The sequence below is a fragment of the Ammodytes marinus genome, assembly GCF_949987685.1.
Source record: "Ammodytes marinus genome assembly, chromosome: 15".
Lineage (NCBI taxonomy): Eukaryota > Metazoa > Chordata > Actinopteri > Uranoscopiformes > Ammodytidae > Ammodytes > Ammodytes marinus.
In genome coordinates, this window is record NC_137219.1 from 4,654,787 (window position 1) to 4,679,027 (window position 24,241).

The following is a 24,241-nucleotide window of genomic DNA, read 5'->3' on the forward strand; positions in this document are numbered from 1 at the left end:
AAACTGTTAAAGAGGTTAAACTGCCGTTGCTGTCAGAAGCATGACGGGCGGACTGACACAAGCAGCTTCGCATGTCAAGTGGTGTGTCATCCACAGGTTGTCGTGGTAACTGTCAGTCTTTGCCACCTATAGAAGCAACAGCCATCTCTCTCTGTATCTTGAGCTTTGGTTTGATGGCTGAGGGAAGTCATGTTCATATGTTAAAACAGGGTCACAATACCAACAACAACTACATCGTTAATTCCCCGCTTTTTCTCCCCTTTGATCAGTATTACATCAATGAGGAGAGGAGATGTCTGTGTCTGCGGTTAAAGGTGGAGTCAGTGATTCTGGAAAAAGCATGTTGTCAAAATCACTTTTTGTCAAAATCAGTGAATATCTCCTCACGATGATCCACTATCTGAATATACTGTGTGTGTGCACTGAAAAAATAAATCTGGTTTTAGTACACAGCCTAGGCTCTGTCAACTGGTACGTAAACCAAGAGCATGTAAACAAAGGGGGCCACCGTAGCTAGCAACATGCCTGTTTACAGAGCCTAGGCTGTGTATTACAGTTTTTGCCGAATGCTTACACACATGTTGCAGACTTTGGCCCACTGTGTCAAAACTTAACACACAGGCCGAATAGGACAAAGCACATGGAGATAAACTTCTAACTTATACGGCAAAATGAAACTCTTGAAACAAAACCTAACAATTCCATTTCAAAACTGTTTTTAGCATCAAAACAATACACACATGCACTTTTGAATTACTCTTTCCTAGCAGCAACAACACACAGATGTGCTTTATGCAAAACACAGCAGTATTCAGTACTTTGGATGGTTTTTGACTTTAAAAGTCTCATACAGATTTTCTTTTGTGAAAGATTGATCCATTACAGTTGATCTAGACACATGAAAACAAAATGTAAACGCTTCAGATTCTTTACTTTATTTTGCCATTTCAGGTTTTTGCAAAAGTAAAAAAATAAATGGTACAACTAGAATGTTCTACAAAACAGTGTTCTAGGGGAATGATTGGAAGACATTTAGGCTATGAATCCTGTCTCCTGTTGGCATCTGGCCACATCACCTCATCCACGTCACAGGCAATGTCCTCCCTTGCCAAGCAATGGGGGAAATATCGCTTGCGTGCCGTATCCAACCAAAAGATTGATCCACTATATTTTCAATTAGAAAAGAAAAAAAGTTTATATTGCAATTTCATGGTTTTGGCCAACAAAAGAAAAAAACACAACGAATAGCTAGGATCGCAGTTCAACAAGCAATTCAGTGTGTCACTATGAACTCTGAAACAATTACAGTAAAAAAAAAAGAAGTGTTGTAAGGAATGGGGCGAGTGGATTATGAATCCTTTGGATACCGCCTCCCGTTTGTGTCTGGCTACATCGCCTCATCGACATCACATGCAATGTCATCCTTTGAGAAGCAACAGCAAAAATATTCCTGATATCCAGTCTAAATGTCCTAATTATGGAGCTATTGTGTTGTTGGGCTGGACTCTCTGCCCAGGCTCCTATATTGTTAGGCCATGATCTATAACATGGTCCACTATAGTGACCCTGTCTCCGTCTGTTGTCTCCTTTGTCATCGTCCTCCATCGCTCTCTCTTGTCCTCTTCCCCTGACTCTTACTGTCTCACAAAGGAGCTGAGCTCACCTGAGGTCTATTTGTAATGCTAAGGCTCACACTGATTGGTATTATATTAGCTTTATTTTTTTATTTTTCATGTGTGTGAATCTGTGTGCTTTTCCAATTTTAGTTGTGTTTTGTATTTTAAATAGATGTGTTTTCCAAAGGATTGCAGGTGATTTCCTTTTTGACCAATGTGTCTTATGTAAAACACTGTGTGTAGTGTTTTGCAAAAAGTGTGTTGGAGAATTTCAAACACAGTGCAAAGCACTTATTGTGTTTGTAGGGTTGGTGCTTGTGTTTAGGGCATGGTCACCAAAGTTAGAGGTTGTGATGCTTTGGGCCTAGCAACCACTATTAGTGTGTAAGCATTAGGCAAAAACTGTAACACCAGACTTTTTTCGTCAGTGCACTGCACAGTACGGACAGGTATTGGATCATGAGGATATGTTCACTGATTGTGTTGAAAGTGGGGAGCCCTCTTTTTTTACCTTTGATCTCTATGAATGACGGTAATAACAAAAAACCTGCGTTTGTTTGCTTTGATACTGTGAAAGCTTTTTCTGCATCAAGGGATTGGGGACAACATGGTCCACTTTAAAGGGTTGGACGTCCCTGTGGTGGAAAAAGTACTTAATATTTTTTTTTCTATTTCTGACAAATCTCCAAAGGGAACATTTGGGCAGTTCATTGAGACTCTTACAGGGCTCTGGGTTTTTGTTCGTGCTCTCCCTCCTCACCCCTCTCCTCTCCCTTTCTTTCCCTCTCTCTCATTTTCTTTTACTGTTATTGTGTCTTCAAAAGCCTCAGGGGGAAAGTGAGGGATCCAACTCTCACACTTTTTGGTCATTTGGTCCGACCCGATCCTGGAAGAAAGGGGTCCACAATCACAGCCTGAGTATAACAAACAATACACATAGGCGCACATACGATTCAATAGGACGTCTTTCATCTTCTCAAGACCCAGGCAGAGAAATGTATTTTGTTCCAAGATGATGAGTATTTCCTTGTTTGACGCACAGTAGAAAATTACAGCACGTTAATGAGCCTTTTAAAAAATAATAGCAATCGTGATTGAAGAATCATCACCCCGCATGATGACAATATCTTCTTATTTCACACTCAAATAGATTATTTAAATGCAATCACAACCACAATATAATGGAACAAGGCTTATGCTCACAGTTGAACAACTCAATAAAAAGCAACATTTGCTTACATTTAGAAACATTTAAAAATATGTAGCCCTAGAAAAGATATACAGTATATAAAATACATAACACACACACACACACACACACACACACACACACACACACACACACACACACACACACACACACACACACAATGCTTTAAGTACAGCACATGCACAGACAACCAAAGACTTACATGCTGACTGTTAAGCAGGTCTTACTGTTTTCTATGTTCAGCGTCTCAGTTTGGCCCAGCTGCAGATTCACATTCGGCTATCAGACTGACCCTAGCACTGCCACAGCTTTAGACGTTATATATAACTTAGGTGATGACGCATGGATGGCATTGATATAAATTTATATGGCAGTTGTCATTCCTTTTAGATTTAAATTCAGCTTTTGACACAACTGATCAAATAGGTGTAATCTGTGTAAATCTACAGAACTGAAAAATAGGTATGTCGTGTGTGACCACTTTACATTCATTTTGGAGTTCCTCAGGGTAGCATACTGGGCCCAGTTCTTTTTTCTTTGTACGTACATCCGTGCAAAATTTTCTGTAATTATAGTGTCAATTATCATTCTTAAAAAAGATGATAGGGAGCTTCTTATCTTTGAATATTTTTATTACCTCAATACACCACTTTAACGTACTTAAATAACTCTATTGGTTTAATTGTTATTTTTTTTTTATGTTTTATGATGTTATCAAGAATTTTGCTTAGTGTTTTTGCCTATTTCCAATTTCTTCCTCTTCTCAACCTTGTTTTTAATCTTGTTTAGAACTGCAACTGTGCATGAAAAATGCTGTCAGAATGAGGTGATTCTGAGCCTATTTATAATCTGCTTTATGCTACAATCATGAACCATATGTTGCTGATTTGATTGTTCCTGTTACATTTGTAGTTTTCCACAAGAGAAATCAGTGGGAGAGCTGAAACCTACTTGCACATTCCGTAGCATCACTCCGTCCACAACATCCCAATTACCCGTGATTACTTCTGGACGCGAGGGTAGTAACCCCTGCTTGTGCTATTATATCATCCGTCTAAATACCAACCGGAGCCCTTTACCCCTCTTCAATCACACCGTTTAGCGATTCATTCACTAGATTCTCAGGCCCCAGAGTCGCTCTGAAACCTCTCCAATCCCACCATATCTCACACATCTTCCTAACCCCATACGGTGATGGTGGCTCCGGTCTCCATAGCAACAAGCTCTCTTATGAGGAGGTGACAGCATTTGAGTGGGCACCCTCACCTCTTCACATACAACTCCGACAGCAACCATTACCACATCCATCCCCCACCTCCACCCCCCCGGATGCTCTCCAAGTCAAGTAAACACAACTCGGTCTGTGGTGAAGCTCCATGCGCTCACACATTAAGGTCGCTGTTTAAGATTGATAACCAGCGTGAAATTGTATTTTAGTTTCACTTTTTTTATTCATATATGTCATTTGAACACCACAGGACTAACATTTTTTAATTTTTATTCATTTGTGAACCCAATGTCGACCTCTTTAAGCAGCTCGAGTATGAGGTACCCATCCAGTTTAATTGTCAGTTTTATACAGATTCAGAGTTTATTTTTAACTATCAGTTAAATTCATTCAAGCTAATACATTTTTCAGTGCTATGCCCACAGGAATCATCATCATAAGAATTAATTGAATGATAAACTATGTACCGAGCAGAACATTTTAAATATCACCTTGACAGTGCTTTCTGCTGGACAAAATACCCACATCGATTTATTGTAATGATCAATGTACATGAAGAACATTTAGAAGGAAGTAAAACAGAACTGGTATCACATTAAAGTTTCAGAATCTGTATATTGGTAAGAAGAAATTGATTATAGACCTGTTTGGTTATAATCCATTCGGTAATATGGCGGATATGAATGTTGGTGTTAACATTAATAAATACTTGTTGGTTTATCACTTTCTAATCAGTCTTCACATCTGCAGTAAAAGGTTACATGTTAGAAAAGTCAATTGTAAGATTGTTCATGAATAGATTTTTAATTGGTTTCTCTGAAGCTGTTTTCCGGAAGGTTAATCTGTCAAGTTGTTAATTGGAGAGGTCCTCTTGACTGAACTGTATTACTTTTTAAAAAGGCAAAACAAGTGTCATGTTCAGAAGATTTCCCACCACGGTCCAATAGAGCCTGACCAACATTATAAACTATTTCTTAAATCGGGTTACTGAACTGTATCCACTATACATCCCGAGGGGATAATTTGACATTTGAAGATAACCCTGTAAGTGCTTTCAACTGACAACAAATACCCAGTGGAATTCAATGTGTTTCTCATGTCATTTATTGTTTTTTATTGGGCCAACATTCATACCAATTCTGATATAGCCCTAGGAGGTAAGCCAGACTGGTTTACTGTTGGTGAATCCAAAACATGTTCTTATTACTGATCTATAAGATAGTTAATGACATATTACCAATACTTAGTAACATAAAGAGTGACTTATTGGAAAGTATCCTTAAAGGGCAATATATACCAACACTAAGCCTGGTGGCATATTAGGTTTAAACTAAAATGGATGGTTAACAGGATTATTGCTTGCAGGGACTGCAGTTGAAAATTAGCCTCCATGGCTCAATCTGGCACATTTACATGTTGAACTCTGGTGCTAATGTGTATTAAAGTGCGCTGTCCCTTTTAAATAAAGTTGTTTTTTTAAATCAGTTTGCAAAGTTGTGGAGATTTGAGCCATTGTTTGTATTGAATAAAAATGAATGGGCATATTCCTAAAGAAAATGGTATTGTAGTCACACCCATTCATTTCCTATCTCATATTTCACCATTGGTGTACAAAAGTAAAAATAAAACATCAAAAGTTTAATGCAAATAAATAACTTAAATCTATTGTCCATCTATTGTCCATCGTTAGGTGGACACGGCACACGGGCCCTAAATTGAGTGTGTGCAGATGCCCTGTGTGAACAAAGTCGTGGATTCGTATGACATTCCATTTCCAATTCCAATGAACTACATTTTTCAAAATAATAAAAATGGTCAAAATCAACCGGAACTCAACAGGAGGGTTAAATGTAAATCACTTCACGCTGCGCTCACATTTGTGCTGGCTGCAGCCCGGAGCCACACTGGTAAAATGACGCGAGTGGTTGACGATGCTAAATGGCAGCACTTGAAATAGACTACCTGCAAGCGTGCTCACCCACTTGCTGATGCCATCACGACCCGTTAACAGCGTTTTCAGCACCACTGCGCCCTGGACAGCTCCACATCCGGTATTTATTCTTTATCCAGGGTGTGGAAAAGTGGGAAAACAAACGCTAAAGAAGAACATTTAATTGTAATAATTTATACATTTTTGTCTGCATTTCTTCACTCTTCACTATTGGACAGCTCCTCATTTTGCTTTTTGGACGTGAAATCTGCTGAGAAAAGTAGAAAAACAAACATTTAATTTTGATTTCTTTTCACTTTCACTAAGGATCTCGAACTTTAAAGTCACAAGGGAGCAGAGATGGATATTGATCGACCAGCCAATGTCTCCTTTATCGATTTCGTCGGAGGAGTTCAACTTCTCCAGGGCGAGGACACCAGGACGGCCATCCCTGTCATTTTGATCGGGATCTGCGTGTCCGGAGCGGTTGGAAATTTGCTCGTTTTGCTGATTTTCCTCCGCGACTTCAAAACCGGCAAGGGCTCCGAGGTGAAAGCCCTGCTCGCCTCGCTGGCCTCCACTGACCTGGTGATCCTGCTGCTGTGCGCCCCCGTGCGCGTCGTCACCTACTACAAGCAAACGTGGACCTTGGGGAGTTTTGTCTGCAGCACCACAGACTGGTTCCAGCATTCGTGTATTGTGGCAAAAACTTTAATTCTCGCTGTCTCCACTCGGGCCAAACACAAGGGCTGTTTGCCCCTCTACAGGCCGACGTGGATCCACGGAGCCCTGGCGTTCGTTTGGATTGTGTCCATGATTTTTCCCATTCCCCAGATGCTCTTTGCCACCTTGGTGCCGCGCGGCCGTGACGTCATTTGCGTCTCTGAAATGCCAGTGTGCGCATCCAACTTCATGAGTTTGTTCTACAAGATTTATCCAATCGCAACCTTCGTGGTGCCGGTCATCTTCACTATTTCCTATTACACAAAAATGCTGCACAGCGCCGTGAACAACGCGCCCAGACCGCAGCACCAAAGCAAAGTTATCCTGGTTTTACTGTGTCTAAGTGGCGCCCTGGGGCTCATGCTACTGCCAGAATGGGGAACATTCACTTGGATAAGACTTGGCTTCAACAAACCTCCCGTTGGTTTGATCATCTTTGCGCAAGTGCTACTTTACGCATGCAGCTCCGTATCTCCGGTGATATTGATGACCATGTATGACGACGTGCGCCAAGGACTGATCACCATTTGGTTCATAGCAACCTGCAGAAGCTCCAAGCAACAACTCCCTAGCAACATCACCATGTGTCCCAAAGAAACGGAGGGGAACGGGGCAGAAGTGGCGGCCAACGACATCGCCGACGCAAGCGAGACGGAGAAGACCATCCCAGATGTCGAGCACTTTTGGACGGGGCGCAGGAATACGCACGTCGAGGAAGAGCAAGACCCGGTTCCGTGGGAGAGAGAGGGGGAGAAAATGTTGTAGTGAAATCATGTGTAAAGGTGTTTTGTTTTTCAAAATCTCTTTATCATTTGTTTTTTTGCACATTGACATGAATAGTAGTGTGTAAAACAGGTGTGTGATTTCAAGAAGACCCTCCAACCCATCGTTTTACATGTATATATTCCAGCAGAAGACCTCGGCTGGTTCTAAGCTGTTTTTCTAGTTTGTTGACCCACAGTGCAGACCCTCGTTGAACGGTTGTAGTTGCCTGTTTAGCTGTTGTGAGCTTCAGTAGATGTATAATAAACTCGTGCACTATCACGTTTTGACGTTACAAATGTTTCAACTATTTGTTTTTTTGCCTGCAGTATTTCTGCACTATCGATTAGAAAACCTGATTTAGAAAAAGGTTTGTACAAATACAGTGCTATTGTAAATATCGAGGACCCTCAACTTAACAACGGGTGTGTTGTGATTGTGTACATGTGATGCATATTAAAACGTTCTCAAATATGGACTGCTCTGTTGTTGTTTGTTTCCCCCCAAAGGTCATTAAGTCATCACTCTACTCACCTTAATCACGGATAAAATACAATTCAACCACCAAATCTCTCCATTTAATTCAGAGGGGTTATGTGATGACATGCACTGGTGGAAACACACCATTTCTCTATATTAAATTCACTACTAATCCATGTTTTTTTTTAGGTCAGGTCCATCATGACATTTCAGTGAAAGCAGCATTTTGTCAGTCTGAGTCTGATTCAGTGATTCAGGGTGTGTGGCCATAACAATGTAGGCTTTAATGTCCACAGATTACAGGTCAACAGACCGTCTGGTGATTTGACGTGAGGTGTGCAAACAAAGTACAAAAGTGTAAGCATCAAAATATTCCTATATAGGTCAATGTTTCCATTCTACAGATTGTCCCAGTCTCGAATGAAGAGTTCAAATTATTGATGCATAAATGTGCATTAATATTGCAGCTATTAGGTGGAGTAGTAGGCTGTCCTAATTCCCCCTGGACCACCTGCTGTGATTAGACCACCTGTCTTAGACTGTAATTTATTAACGTTTTTTAGTTATTTTGATTTGTTAAATGAATTAAAGTCATTAAGTGAGTGTAGCGGAGTCCAAATAAAAAGAATCTCTCTGAACAGTAGTGAAGTAGAATTACAAAGTTGCATACAATTGCCATTAACAGCACTTGAGTAAATGAACTAAGTTACTTTCCACCACTTTTTTCTACATTAACATTTACAGTATGTTTATACAATGCAGTTAAAATGTAGTTTTAAGTGGTTATAAGGTCTTTTTAAGTGTTGATTGATACTGACAAGCTGCAAAAGCCACTTATAGGGGAAGATGGCTAACATAAAGTACATTTCAAATAACAACAGAATGCAGGAATGCTTTTGGCTCTGATATTAAGTGGATGGTCAGATGCCGATCACGACCAACAGCTAACCCACATGACCTGCGTTAAAAGTCTAACCTTTCATTGGTGGAGAAAAGGAAAGCAGTTTTTAGTCGACTGTGTGTGTGTTTACCAGAAAAGCAGCGACCGCCCGTGGCTCCAACGCCCCGACAGTGTTGACATTTTAGTCTGACTGAGTGAAAAGAAAGGTTACAGGTTGAAGAGAGAGAGACAGAGAGAGAGAGCAAGACAGAGAGAGAGAGAGTGACAAGAAGGGGAAAAAACACACCTCCAAAGCTCTTCAGCCTGATTGTGCCCCTAGCACATAATTTATTCATTGACAATAGACCCATGTCTCCAAAATGTCTGCCCTTGGGTCACTTGCTTTTTTTCATTTTATGATTTGAAGTATTTTTAGATGTCTCCATCACGACGCAGAATGTCTCCGGCCAATCAAAAACAAACGAAAACATTAATTCGCCAACCTTTCCCTCCAGTATTCTGTCGCCCCTAATTACAGATATAGAGACAAGTCATTCAGGGATGAAATTAATAGTTGACTGATTTCAAAAGAGTAAAAGTTGTGAACACTTTGAATGCAATGCTGCTAACCTTTTACAGAGCAGTGACATGTTATTTACAGTTTGATAGGAAAAAATAAATGAAAGAGCAGGAGGACAAGAAGTTGAAAATCAGAGGAAAAATACGACTGTTTCAGAAATATTTAAAAAAAAATCATCATAGGATATTTGTAGAAGTGCTAAAAAATACTTTGTGACAAGTCTAAATGCTGAAAACAAAATCTTTTTTATAAGGTCCACCATGTTTTGTATGCACACATCTTGATTTGTGAAGTAACTGTTAACTAATGCTGTCATAGAAATGCATTGAAGTGACACATTCTATATACAAGTGTGTTTCTATTGGGCAATATTTCCCACTGAGATGGAGTATTGGTAGCATCAAAATATAATTCTCAAGTAAAAGGTACAATTCCCCTCAAATGTGTCTTCACTTAAGTGTCTGCCACAGAAATGTATCTGATGTCAAGCTCCTGCACTGTTGTTTGCTGACTGCTGCGATGTAGGTTAAACCATCCCAATAGAGATGACACCTTTAACCCCAATGGTGTGAGTGTAACCAATGTGTGAGCCAGGCATGGATCATAGAGGCACTTACAGATCAGGCAGACAGCCTGTGAGCACTCAGGGATGTCGAGGTTGAAACACTTTTCTCATCACCCAGAGCGATGTGTGACAAGTCAGCTTTTCAGCATGGATTTGTATACCTTCTGCTGTACATTCAGGTTTTGTCTTAGCAGCAGAATCAACTACTGAAACTTTTCTTAGATGCTTCTTGGGATTTGTCTGAGCTTCTGCACCAGTTTGTAAATGCTGCCATACTGAGAAATACAGAGAGAGATTTGTGGAGCTGATAGGCTTAATCAATCGATTAAAAATGTATTTACATGGAAAAAGTTACACACTATAGCTTTAACTCTCTGCTAACATTTCTATTGGATATTCAAAGTGCTTAGAGGAACAGCAGAAAAGCAATAATGGCACCTGTTAGGTAATGTTATCTAATGCAGCCTCAGTGCTTATTTCATTTAACCATTCAAACATGATGCTCGCATAAAAGAAGTAACACTGCCTAAGGGGGATAATGATATACGACCTCATTTCGACTCTATATGTGTGCCTTTCAGACATGTGCATGTATAGTAAATACATGAAAGCCATTGTTTGCCGGCTTGTTCATATGTAGGGTAATGGTTAGTCATCTCACAGCCAGAACACTGAACTGGTTAACTTTCACCAAGCTCTGAACTCGGACGGTAAGGTTCGGTTATCAGGATTCAAAAGAAATGAAAATCCAACTATAGGTGTGATGTGATGGCTGACATGGCTTCACATTTTACTTTACTTTTTATTTATCTGCCAACTTTTGTTGCTTTACAAATCAATAATCAATAATCATGTAACTTTTCCAGTCGATTGTATTGTTGAAAATAGCCTGAGTAAAAATCTTCATTCAATCTTAAACCTACTGTATTAGTGTTTAAAATTTTATAAATGATTGTATGTACAGACGCAAACATACCGATTTAATTAAATTAACAATTGTACATTTGGATATTGTGTTTATACTAGTAGGCCTATGAAAGAAAAAATCTCAAAATTTACCAGCACATGAAAATGTATAATTTTTTTGGATGCAGTGTCTCTCCATAACGGATCCCAATACATCCTCCTCCACTCCTGCCGAATTGAATCCCTACTGAAACATCCGTTCGCACCAGATGCAGAATCCTGCATGTCAGTCATTCTCTTACCATGTGCGCTGCAGTCTTAGAGCTAAAGGCCTGTGAAAAGAGTCCCCTCCTGCTCTTATTGAGACGTACATGGTGTTTTCTCTCCCCACTCGACCGTGATGGATGGCTGCTGCTGCCTCAGGCTCTCGCTATGGCTTTATATTTGTATGTGCGAGGGAGGACGGGCTGTCCTGCAAGATTTGAAAGGTTTCAGGCAGACCTGAGTCAAATAGGAGTTAGTTCAGAGCTGAACACAGTTGAGGCTGTGCTAAAAATGATAAGGCAGTGTGTTGTGATACTTATTTTCATGATATACAGTATGTATTGTTTTCCAGCTCCAACAAAAATCACGTACACTCGTCTCCAGCTGTCATTTTGTGTAAGGTGGAATCAAGTCATTTCAGGTGTGTTAGGATGAGTCAGCTCCATTTTTATATATTTTGAATCACTGACAGACACACAAACACACACACACACACACACACACATGCACGGACGCACGCACACACACACACACACACACACACACACACACACACACACACACACACACACACACACAAAGAGAGATGTTCTAACCCTGATAATCACATGTCCACTCTGTTGTCTAGACCACAGGCAAAATTTGAGCATAAAAGCCAATTGAACAGAACAGTCATTAAAACCGTGTCCACTTCACATTTGCTTTTGTGAACTCCCACCGTCTTCTGACTGTCCTGGGTAGAAAAACCCTTTTGACTGTGACCTGCTTTTTATTTATAGTTCATTTGTTCAAAAGTAAACGCAAGCCGTTCTACAGCAATGGCCCCCATGGCTGAGAAGACAAGGAAGAGAGCGCCACCTACATGCAGAAAAATGACAAAAAGATAATGCATGGTTAGAACTGAGAGACTCCCAATTGTTAGTCCTTAAAATGGGTCAAGCTCCAAGACCTTTGGATCCTACCATACCTTTCTGATTCAGTTTGATAGCATCTTTCTGTTTGGTAAGCCGTTGCAGGTATGACGCATTAGCTATGTGGAGGAGAACTTGATAGGTTAACTAATCAAATGTATAAAGAAACAATAACGTGCAAGCTGCAAGGCCAAAAAGATTCATATATGTGAAGAAAAGTTAAACTTGCATGTAACATTTGCCAAATAATTAATTGGCTGATAGAATTTATTCAATCTATTCATGGGAGGATGGCATGCCGGTTCTTTGCCTACATACAGTTTGAGAAACACTGTTCTAGGAGTTACAGGCAATATTTCACCAGGATGAGGTGTCCATTTAAAATCACAAACACTCGTTCATGTCCTGTAATTGGAAATGGTAGATGAATCATTGCAAGTGAATTAGAGAAGGGATGCACAGTGGGGCTGTAACTAGTGTAGCTGCTGTACTTGTAATCTAATCAGGGAGAGGGATGAATGCAAAACTTTATAATATGCAATCAAAATAACTTGGAACATTACTTCTTATAATTTTTTTTTAACTAATTTAATAAGATGTGTTATGAGGGTAGGTGTAATAAGCCAACACCCTTTCAATTTAAAAAGTAGAAAAAATAAAAAATAAAATAAAAAAGTTATTCTAGATAAGATTATTGTCATGCACATACATATCATATACTAATATAGATCATTGGGTCGCTCTCATTTCACTCACTCAGGAATGTAAAAGTGAATGTCTTTTAATACCCTCAGTGTATATTTCTGCACAATCACAAGCAGTTGACTCCTCCTGACTTAGTGAGTTAGTAAATGGCGCCACCTTCTGTTTAAAAATGAGCATAGGCCGAGTTTTCACTTCCATAAGTCTTGATCCTGTTCTGGTGCTACAATGTTGTAATATAAGTCATATAATTGTAATGGTTTTATTATTCAGCTGGCGTTTGTAAAGGTGCAGACTAAAGCAGATTTATTTGAAGCCTGGCCTATTGCTTGACCCTTCTACACACTTTGATACCCACCAGGGGATCAATAAAAGTTATCTTATCTTTAGTTTCCATTGGAAAGTTTTGTAATGGTCAAGCTTCAAGACTAGGACACTAAATTAAAGCGGTTCATATATAATTTTTCTTGGCATTTTGTCCAAAATTCTATTTAAATTTGACTGTGACTAGACTAGACTTCTTGTTTAAAAACTATTTTGACTCTCTATACTGTCTACACTCCTAAATGTGTGCCAGAATAATGCAGGTATCCGAAACTGGAGCATAGGCTGATGGATTGTAATTTAGCTCAGTTATAGGCTACATGCACCAATAAAGAATAATATAAAACCAAAACCAAAACCATAAGGGCCTTAAAGCAGGTCCTTCCTTTGAAATTCATTTTGTGGTCCTGTATTCCACAATACAGCGGCCTTATGGTAAAAATGTATATGAAACCTTTATCTTTTCGGCTTATACCGTGCTTACATAATGCATATTCCTAAATAAGGCACATAGGCCTAGTCTGCTGTGTGCACTGTAGCCTACATACTGTACTGGTCACAGAGAGTGAGAGCAACAGGTTCATCTTTAATCTTCATTTTCTGTCATACAGCTCAAACACCAGAAGGGCTCATGTGGCACCTTTTCACCGGCACAATGGTGGCGATGCAGGATTACATAGGATTGTTCAACAATTTGTGTGTCTACACTGAGGCTGGCAGCACTGGTGGGTATGTAGAGGGATGTATAAGGCTTATGTACATATCAATTTAAATATATATTTAAAGATAATATTTATGTATTAAAAATCAATATTGCAGTTGTTTATAGCACAGATTAGTCATGGTAAAACGTGGATTAAAACATTTGTAATCTGTACTGCATAAAGTATAGGCTATATCTCTCTGTAAGCATATTAATAATTTCATAATAATATGTAAATATACCAGTACGAGTACCATATTCATGTACAAAACACAGGTACTTCACTTGAGTAATTTAATTTCATGCAACTTTTTACTGGTACTAATTTAGCAGATAGCCTAGTCTAATCATTGTTTTGTTCATGCTTTATGTAACCTATTGGGTATTATATCTGTATGCATTTTATATAAGATTATCATTTGTTTTTTTGTACGTTAAAATATCAACCAATAAGGATCTGTAGCTGTTTATTCAAAATGATCCCCGTGTATGATCGTCTACTACTAGGCTACTGTATTTCATTCGTAAACAGCACAGCTCAACCCCTCCTCTCTCTCTCTCTCTCTCTCTCTCTCTCTCTCTCTCTCTCTCTCTCTCTCTCTCTCTCTCTCTCTCTCTCTCTCTCTCTCTCTCTCTGTGAGATTAGGATCAGGGATTAGAGACAGATGTAAACCCAGAATTTGAGATCCCATCTACTTCCACCCTTCCACCCCATCACAACAGAGGGAGAAATTCACGGTCAGGCTATGACGAGATTAAGGACGCACCAACTGCTTCCCCCTAGAGTCCTTCTTATTGGCCCACGTGTTGATTGACGGTGCTCTCGTCCAATAGGAACGGAGAACGCTGACCTTGGAGGCGGGGCGTTCTGCGCAGATGTGTGTGGTGTGAAGGAGACAGCGCAGGTTTTAGTTGAGCGCATGGAATAGCGTTTGAGAGGGAGTCACGACTTGCCGAGGCACCAAAACAAGAAAAGGTAAGCATTAGATAAAGCGACAATGCAAAAAATATGACCTAAAATAAATGAATTACTAAATAGAGTTCGCCTTTCATTGTTTTTTAAGGCAATAATAGCCAGCCAACTCAGCATAAAGGGGTGACTTTAGCTAGGTCGTGTGTCGTATTTACCAATGCATAGTAGCCTAACAATCGTGTACAAACTTGTGTTAATTCCTCTTCGTTGTCACATATATATTAATAATTTACACACTGGTATCAAGTCTCTGTCGTAAGCCTACTCGGTGTTGCCTCGCTGTAGGCTATATGCAGCCATTTTTCAAAAGTCTTTCCAACCTCCTCAGTCAGCTGTTTTACCCTCAAAATAGCCTTTAAAAGTATAATTCGCGCTATATTTCTGTCATTTGCACTCCGTTTGAAGTCTATATCGTCATTGGTGTTTGTGTGAAGCCTTTGTAAAAGTCCTACGAACCTATAAAGTCAGTTGTTAAACTCACCCCAAAAAGGGGGCATGGTAGCCTTGGTTATTTCCTCATGCCAGCATGGTAAACCAGAATAGCTGTACTTTCCCTTCGTTACAGCTCTTGCAAAACTTTCTGAGATATTAAAACACTAGAGTGCGATTTGAAGCTGTGGTCGTTAGGTTTTAGTTCAACAGATAAGCTGCGCGTGACATGACATTAGAGCAAAAAGGACCTGTCAGTTTAGAGGTCATTCATTTGGCTCATACAGTCTCTCTCTCTCTCTCTCGCTCTCTCTCTCGCTCTCTCTCTCACACACACACACACACACACACACACCTAGCTACTTGTCTTGTTAATCTGCAATCTCTCGTCACTTTACGCTTAGATTTCATGCATGAAAATAATACACACTGGCACAAACTATTTCACATTTAAGGCCTGAACGCAATGTGTGTGTGTGTGTGTGTGTGTGTGTGTGTGTGTGTGTGTGTGTGTGTGTGTGTGTGTGTGTGTGTGTGTGTGTGTGTGTGTGTGTGTGTCAGTCAGGTAATCCGTGGCCTCTATGGGCTAATGATAAAAGGAGGAAGACTTTGCTCTTTGGTTTGGCTGCCTCTGACATTTATGCCATTAGGAGACGTAGCCAGATTGCAGCTGTCACACATTTACACTAAACTTTTTTTTATTTATTTTTATTTTATTTATTATTCTTTCGGACAATTCCACACAATACACAATTTTCTCTTGCAAATATTCATACATCATACTTTGTGTTGTCCGAAGGGAGACGGAAGAAGCCAAAGGCTTATCAGGTCCCGCCCCCTTTAAAGGTATAGTGTGTATGACAGGTGTATTTTGGCATCATCTAGTGTTGAGAAACGCTCCCTTGCTAACCCATACCTTCAAAAACAAGAAGCTAGCTACTAAAGATGGCATCATCCACCACTGCCTCAAGTCTTTCCACAACATCAAGTGATGAGGTGAAGATGTGTTTAGTTATTTATTCTATAGTACTTCTTCTTCTTCACCTTCCAACGGGTGCATTTCCCGAGGACGCCCACTATATTAAAATGTGTAAGGCTGATAAATTTGTCTGTTCTGTGCTACTGTAGAAACATGGCGATGCACCTTGCTCCTAGATTTAAAAGACTAATTCTAAGGGTAATAAAACAATTACACACTCATTAAAACATAGTTATGAATATCATATTCCATTTAAGTCTGTTCTGTAAAACAAAAAAGCCAATTCCCTAATCCCTGTACACACTGCTGCTCCTTTAACGTACTGCTCCGGTTTTGTCTTGGCACGGTCATGACAAGATTATCCCATGAAAACGTTCCCTGACCCGTGACTGATCCTGACCACTGCTTTACTCTGCCTCTCTTGTTTACATACAAACACAGCAGAAGGTTTAGGATGTTTTCAATACAAAACAACATGTGCCCACTGCCCAGGCTTTCTCCTCTTCATTTTTTTCATTCATTTGACCCTTAAAAGCTGTAGGAATGTCTGGCTATCTTTTGGAGTCTAAGATTTTTTTTTTCCATAGTGCACATTTGAAGTGCAGATATTAAACTGGAGTCTGGAGGTGATTAATCAGTAACAAGCCATGGCCTGTTCACCTTTCTGTTACTCCACACAGCTGCTGCAACCTTGACATTTAATATGAGTTTTGTACTCTGTTTGAAAAAAGGATTAAAAGCTCTTAGTTTTTCAATACATCTTTCACTTGAAGTATAGAATGAAAGGGAAAAGTTCACATCTTCCGTTGTTTGCAACATTGCTGATGAGTATACTTTCGCTTTCGGTTTCAATGAGTGAAATTCCCCTAACTGTGTCTTTGACCTGGCAGAAGACAGAGAGACAGAGATCGGGATTTTTGAATGTGTTTTTTTAGGTACTTTCACATTTCACATGTCGCTACCTGCACGTACTGTTTGTGCGCTAAAAAATGATCCTTTGGTTACATGCCTTGTGTTTACCTACCAGTTTACAGAGCCTAGGCTGTGTATTAACACCAGATTTGATTTCAGCGCGCACACACACACACACACACACACACACACACACACACACACACACACACACTGACACAGTACGGACAGGTAGTGGATCGTGGGGAGATATTCACTGATTTTGACTAAATGGATTTTGACAACAAGCGTTCTCCAGAATCGCTGACTTCACCTTTAAAATCGAAGAAAGAGGAAATGTGGCTAAGGTGCTTTGCCAACAGACCATAGAATGTGAAATAACCATTGAAAAAAAAAAAAAAAAATTCTTAACCGTCTGTCTACTTTCTAATTCAACAGATGTCGTTTGCCAGTGACCAGCTGTACAAAGGATACTTGCGGAAGAACATGCCGACCATTGTGTCGACGGTTAAACCGAGGGAGATCATGCCTCACCTGCCTTGCCTGACAGATCACGACAAGGTAAACTACACCAGGTTTAAAGGACCTTGTACTAGAATCTTGTGGAAAAATCTAACGTTTTGGTACTGGGCTGATACCAGTGCCAGCCCAGTATAATACCAGACTTTGATACAAGTAAACAAGATAACATATTATTCGGTCAATATTGATGGTAACTACTATGAGTAAAATATGGGCCGTATTTGCCAACATTTGTGTTTAAACATGACATCACATACTAAACATTTTTGTCTGGCAGGGTATTGAAAAGAAATGTATAAATATTTATTTGGGGATGGATAACTTATCTATCTATCTATCTATCTATCTATCTATCTATCTATCTATCTATCTATCTATCTATCTATCTATCTATCTATCTATCTATCTATCTGTCTATCTGTCTGTCTGTCTGTCTGTCTGTCTGTCTGTCTGTCTGTCTGTCTGTCTGTCTGTCTGTCTGTCTGTCTGTCTGTCTGTCTGTCTGTCTGTCTGTCTGTCTGTCTGTCTGTCTGTCTGTCTGTCTGTCTGTCTGTCTGTCTGTCTGTCTGTCTGTCTGTCTGTCTGTCTGTCTGTCTGTCTGTCTGTCTGTCTGTCTGTCTATCTATCCAATATCTACATCTATTATCACTGTTTCACTGAACATTACATTTAAATGACAAAATCTTTCAGGAAAACATCGAGGCCAAACGAGAGATTTGTGGGAACTACGACAGCATGGTGGTTCTCCTGGACTGTCTGAAGAGAAGGGAGAACTGGCCCGAGCAGTTCATCGGAGCGCTGGAGGAGTGTGGCTACAATACTATAGCAGACAAGATTAGATCAGAGTACAACGCTCTGTTGGGCGGCAACAGTAAGTCTGCACGTCAAGTACATACCATGATGGTGCAGGTTTTAAAATGTTTTGCCCTTGTTGTGAATGAAGGGCATGTAAAGGCTAACAGAAATATATTACTTCCTCAATGCTTTTCAAATAGTTTCAGGTTACCTTTGATCTAAGTTAGTCACATGGCATGTTAGGGACAACTTTTTTTCTCCAAACTTTATTTACAATTCAGTTTTGTTAGTGGCAGAGTTTCATAAATTGAATAAAATCACATTGTTACAGAATCACTATTAACAAATATGGTAACGTTTTGTATGCTTTTCTGAACATCTTTTACAGGATAATATGTTCAGATTTAAAGGTTCAATATTTTTATTATCTCATAAACTATACAGCTCTGGTAAAAAAATTAGACCAATCTGGATTTTTCTTCAATTTTCATCTCTACATTACTTAGTGGAAATGCTCTAAATGACAATATTTTTATTCCGGAATTTGTTAGAAATATTGTCAGTAGTTTATAGAGCAAAAACAAAATGTTCATGTTACTCAAACATAAACCTATAAATAGTCAAACAAGAGACACTGAACATTTGGAGCGGTCTCTTTCATTTTTCCAGAGCTGTGTGTTGAGTGTGTGAACACTGGAACACAGTATGTTGGATTAAGGCTTAAGCAGTCCAGTGGTATCATTTGGATACTAAATGTTTGCACAATGCTGTTTGGATAAATAATATTCCAGTCTATTTTTGGCTTATTGGCTTATAGGTGTGTCCCTGTGCTCACACGTGTGCTGTGTTATAAAAAGTTATGTGAGCTCATGAATACAGTTAATACATTTAATATAAAAAACTTAGAAATGGCCAGTGTATGATTTAATTTAATTTAATGAGTAGCACTAAGCCTAGTCTCCGGTACTAAGTTGTGTAAGGACAGGCTGCCCAGAAACAGCATCAGTTAACAGTGTGATTAAAGAAAAAACACATAGGGCTACATACAGTAGAAATAATGAGGGGAAACAGCAGATGTTTTTTAATGATAATTATGAAATCATAAGGAAGCTGCATCCAGCTTTATCATTTAATTAAGGAAGTAAAAATTCTTATTCTTTGCACTTGGCTCTTAATTATTTAAGCATTTCCCTGAGGGTTAAAGCTCAAAGTGCAGGTGTTAGACATGGGAAGGATCACTCATAGCCTATTTAGTTTATTTTTTTTCAGTTAGTTGCATCTTGGGCTATATATTATATATTATTATAGTATTTTTAAATTAAAATATTCCTAACATTCATGTCGTATTTGCTAATGTATTACATAAGTATGATTTTATAAAAAGATCACAATTATATATATAAAATGTTTTACAAGATAGTGCAGGGTATAACTTGCTGTAAGTTTGCTCCAGTGCTGTTTAGTGTGACTGTTGAGGCCATTTTGCATGTTTTCTGTATTTTGCACATTTGTGTATAATGCTATGGTTATGATGTGATATTGTATGCTTTTGTTACTGACTGTTAATGACTGTGTGTGGATGACGTGGCCTAGAGTTGTGTTGTGAAGCTCTTTAATTAGGCTCAGGTGTGCATGCCGAGGAGAGAGTGGAAGGGCAAACAATTGTTAGACCGCACGCACCTCGCATACGAAGCCTGTTTTGTATTTATTTCTTTACTTTTGCTTTCAAATAAATTTTTAACAGCGAGTGACCACTCTTACACTGACATTATACTCTATATATGTTTTTATATACACATATCTTAATGAGTAATCATCTTATTCACTGTGTAGGTTTGGTGTAGAAGCCAGTCATTTAGGCGCTTTAATCATATGCATCCAAAAAATGCTATAAATGGCATCATCGTTGTGTTTCCTTTGCCCTAGATTCCACCCCCAGCTCCCCGCCAACCACTGTCATCAGAGCCCACGTCCACCCAGCACCATCTGCCGTGTCTGTCCCAGAGAGCGCTGCAAACGGTCAGGATGCTGACACTACACCAGCTGTAGCCGAAACTTCTCCAGAACCAGCCGCCATTTTGGAAGCTCCCGTACAACCACAAGTCCCCCAGATCGCAGAAGCCCAAGTTCCGGAGGCCGTTCCCCCACCCGAGCCTGTCGCAGAGCCGAAGATTGAAGTGGTGGCGCCCGCTACGCCGACTCCCCCTCCCTCCCCGGAAAGCACACACACTCAAGCCGATACAACTGAGGTCTATACTCACCAAGAACCGGAGGAGAACTCTGAATCAGACATCCAGGATGTCTCCACTGGTGAAAATGGTGTGATAACTGATCAGGTGAGAACAATTAACGGTGAGGTATATTATCAATAGGGGTGTGACACTTAAAAAAAATATATATATATAGATTTTATTTTTATCTTTCATATCATTTGAAACACTTGCTGAGTCGCTGAAAGCTAACTCATGTACAATTGTTATTGTTGCTGTCATTAAACTCAGGTTCCTTATTACAAACAAGCAGTTTTTTTTTTGCAATTTTTCCTCTCAACTGAGAACCGTACCGAACAATAACTTCAAAACCCGAGGTACGTACCCAACCATGATTTTTTCTTTGTACCGTTTCACCCTCTAGGTACTGATCGACTCTGTGGCCAGCCCAGATGTTATCACTATTACTACTACAATAGAAGTCATCCCACCACTGAGCCCCTCTCCTACTCAGATGGACTCAGAAGTGACGGACGGGGATGAGGCTGCTCTCCCTGTGCTGACCCCAACCAGGCAACCAGTCCAGGACACCAGCCCGCCTGTCACTCAACCTGTTGACACTCCTGAACCTCCTGCTACAGAGGTGAATATGAAAATATGATCCTTTTAAGAATTTTTAAGAACACACTTTTAATTGTTTCAGTCCTAAACCTTCATTTAACAAAATGTATTAAAGCTGCAGTGTATAAAGGGGATTTGACGTTTATCAGGACAGACTGGGTAGAAATGGAAGATTATATTTATAAATTATTATGAAGAATTAATAACTAAATACATCTTCACCTCATCACTTGATATTGTGGAAAGACTTGAGGCAGTGGTGGATGATGTCATCCTTAATAATTAGCGTCTTGTCCTTGAAGGCCACCGTAGAAAGCAATACGTATTAACAATTGTCATCAATTTCACTTTCAGGTTGTTGAAATCATTCCAGAGCCAGAACCTACAACTACAACAACCACCACCTCCCCTCTGCCTGTTGCTGCCGAAATGGATGCCCCTCTTTCTGATAACGACGATGAGTTTATGAGCAAACCTGACATACTATCCAGTGTCCTTCCACAAAGCAATGACACCCCTACCATGCCTGCACCCAGCTCACCGGAGGCGCCCTACTCTGGTGACAGCGGCCGTCTCGAAATTAGTGACGCTGCGGAGGACTCTGAGACGTCTGCGTATGTTCCTGCGTGCTCTGCTCTCAGCTCCACCGTTGTGAACACCGACTCTGCATTGCCATGTCAAGAAAACGGCATCATCAACCACAATAACGAGCCCGAGGAAAACCACTACGAGTCCCCTTCTCACTTCCAAAGTTCGGAAGTGCAAGAGGAAGAGGAAGAGGAGGTGCTTGTTAACGTGGTACACACATCCGGGGAGCCGTCCATCCTAAACCTAGACGGCCAGAGCGAAATGCCACAAGCCCCACTCGTCAACGGTGACGCTCCCAAAGAAATCACCTCTGAAATGCCGATTTCAACCAACACAGCTGACCCAAATTTGAACGTAAACAGCCCACCATGTAGTGAGAACCACCACCCGTGTGAGCCGCAGCCCCCGCCAGCTGTTATTTCACCAGACCTGGAGGTTTCGAAGGATGAGAAGGCCTCAAGCAGCACGCCAACCAACACAAAGTATTTTGTAGCAGCAGCGGGAGTGGGCGTCTGTGCAATGCTGATGGCGTGGCGGTATAAGCATTAAGAGAGAGGGGGATTTAATATGTTTAAAGGAAAAGGAGATTAGGCTTTTAGAAGGCTTTTGGAGAGAGGATCTTAAGAAGTTTGGTGCCTTTTTATTGTAGTCACTCACTGGCATGGGATAGCGTGAGGCCTGAGGCAGCTGTTTAATTATTACCTTTTGAGGTATAATAGCTGACTTGCAAGACCTTTGATCATGTCATTGAGTATAAGTCATTTTAATGTTTTGGATTAAGTTGACCCCTAGTGAGCAAAAAGCAAATTATGCCAATTTTTTCCAGTCAGGGAACTTCATGGAACTGTGTGAGATATCAGGTTATTTATGCAAATATGTGGTTTGTCAAGGGACAATTATGATGTGTTATTAATGATAGAAATATTTGTGTGTTCACTGCTTGTCTGATAAGCATTTTCAAGATAAGACTGTTGTTGGCTGTCATCCAGTTAGAATTAGTGTACCAAGGATCTAGATTTGACTTGATGTGGACGAAAGCGTCACATTTTGTAAATTTTCTTTTCCTGTTGGTAGTGAGAAGTAGGGCTGTACATGTTTGTATTTATTTGTACATAATATATATATTTGCACTATATAGGTATCCAATTATGTATTTTAAGAAAGACTAATGTGATGAAAAAATACTCCAAAGCACTTATTATGTCTCAAGATATTGAGTCAATCAGTCAGATAAATGCTACTTAATTAAATTGCAAATTGACAGATTCAAAGTGTAAACCAATAGCTTTCAAACGTTTTAAACCCATGGCACATCTTAATAGTGATTTTTATTTCATGGCACCGTCATGTTTCTTTCTGCGCTAGAAAGTGTTTTGTGTTAAAAAGTGGCAACCGGGAGCTGTCGTGACTTAAGCTGCGTATTTATCTGGGTTTTAATATGGTGGTTTTACAATAATAGAAATAATTTACCATAAGAAATTTGAAATTAGCAAATGTTGCTGCATTCATTGGCAAGTACTTAAGGCGCCCGCTTTAACCACTCGTCTAGTTGATATTTGACATCTAAATGTTTGAGGTGTGAATTTTATTTTTCCATGTGTTTCTTCTCCTTAAAATAGAAACGAGTATGAATGTGTTATGTGCAATGAGAATTTACTGTAAATAGGCTAGCATTGTCAGTGCAAGAACTGTCCGAGAAAACAAAGTTTTAATTTAGAGTGTTTTTGCACTTTTTAAGCGGATGCAATGAGCCTTTGTAGGGTTAATGTATTTTCATGTTACACATGTAAATTGTAATATCATTTTTAAGTTTTATCTCCATGTCTGTACACTGTCTCTACCCATACACTTGACAATCACATCAATAAACCTGAAATCCTATGAAAAAATGATTGAAAATAGTTGTTGAATGAATTCCCTTTAGAGAAACCAAAGGTTTATGTCAACTCTTTAAAATTGTGTTTCTCTCTCTCTCTTTATTGGACTCAGGTCACTCAAAACAAGGGTGGTAGAAAATTGGAATCTATTGTATAATTTGTATTATGTGAAAATAGAAAATATATATTTGGTATTATACATTAATTAAATTAACACATACGTCAATAAAGAAAAGTACTACTGCATTTGATTGTATTAAGAACCATTACTGTTTTTTTTCCCCTTCTATTGCATTATGTGTTTGATAAGAAAAAATAATATAGGAGTTTGTGTATACTGTAGCTGTAATGTATTTCACATGATTTTTTTGTTCGTCTCATACATATATAGAAATACATTTTGTATTTTTTACACGACTGAAAATGTAAGAAAAATTTGAACAGCCTGCTTTTTTGTATACTGTTTTGCCTGGCAGATTCTCATTCTGATTGGTTGTGTCGTAGGTCAATCACTTCCTGGTCCCGCCCCCTACCTTCTTGACAGCGAATAT

The 24,241-nt window shown here is 39.5% G+C and overlaps 2 protein-coding genes across 3 annotated transcripts; both read left to right on the forward strand.

Moving 5' to 3' along the window:
• Positions 1–6,344: 6,344 nt before the first annotated feature.
• Positions 6,345–7,472, forward strand: LOC307262224 (G-protein coupled receptor 151; the record flags this gene model as incomplete). Its single annotated transcript, XM_080043020.1, has 1 exon — positions 6,345–7,472. The coding sequence occupies one exon, from the start codon at positions 6,345–6,347 to the stop codon at positions 7,470–7,472; it is 1,128 nt and encodes a 375-aa protein (XP_079899146.1).
• Positions 7,473–14,709: 7,237 nt separating this feature from the next.
• mavs (mitochondrial antiviral signaling protein) lies at positions 14,710–23,900 on the forward strand. Of its 2 annotated transcripts, XM_080041997.1 has the most exons (7): positions 14,711–14,760; positions 17,366–17,424; positions 17,516–17,638; positions 18,290–18,470; positions 20,321–20,730; positions 21,029–21,247; positions 21,580–23,900. In XM_080041997.1, exons 3-7 carry the CDS (start codon positions 17,516–17,518, stop codon positions 22,360–22,362), a joined length of 1,716 nt encoding a protein of 571 aa, XP_079898123.1. In that variant the 5' UTR covers positions 14,711–14,760; positions 17,366–17,424; the 3' UTR covers positions 22,363–23,900. The 2 variants fall into 2 exon arrangements, with proteins under 2 accessions (XP_079898122.1, XP_079898123.1); XM_080041996.1 differs by lacking the exon at positions 17,366–17,424 and having other exon boundaries at positions 14,710–14,760.
• Positions 23,901–24,241: the final 341 nt, after the last annotated feature.

Bases quoted from the DNA above. Each gene is read 5' to 3' on its own strand.
- mavs (XM_080041996.1), top strand. From the start codon at position 17,516: ATGTCGTTTGCCAGTGACCAGCTGTACAAAGGATACTTGCGGAAGAAC. The intron at 17,639-18,289 runs GTAAACTACACC...AAAATCTTTCAG, and splicing joins GCCTGACAGATCACGACAAG to GAAAACATCGAGGCCAAACG. The intron at 20,731-21,028 runs GTGAGAACAATT...TTCACCCTCTAG, and splicing joins ATGGTGTGATAACTGATCAG to GTACTGATCGACTCTGTGGC.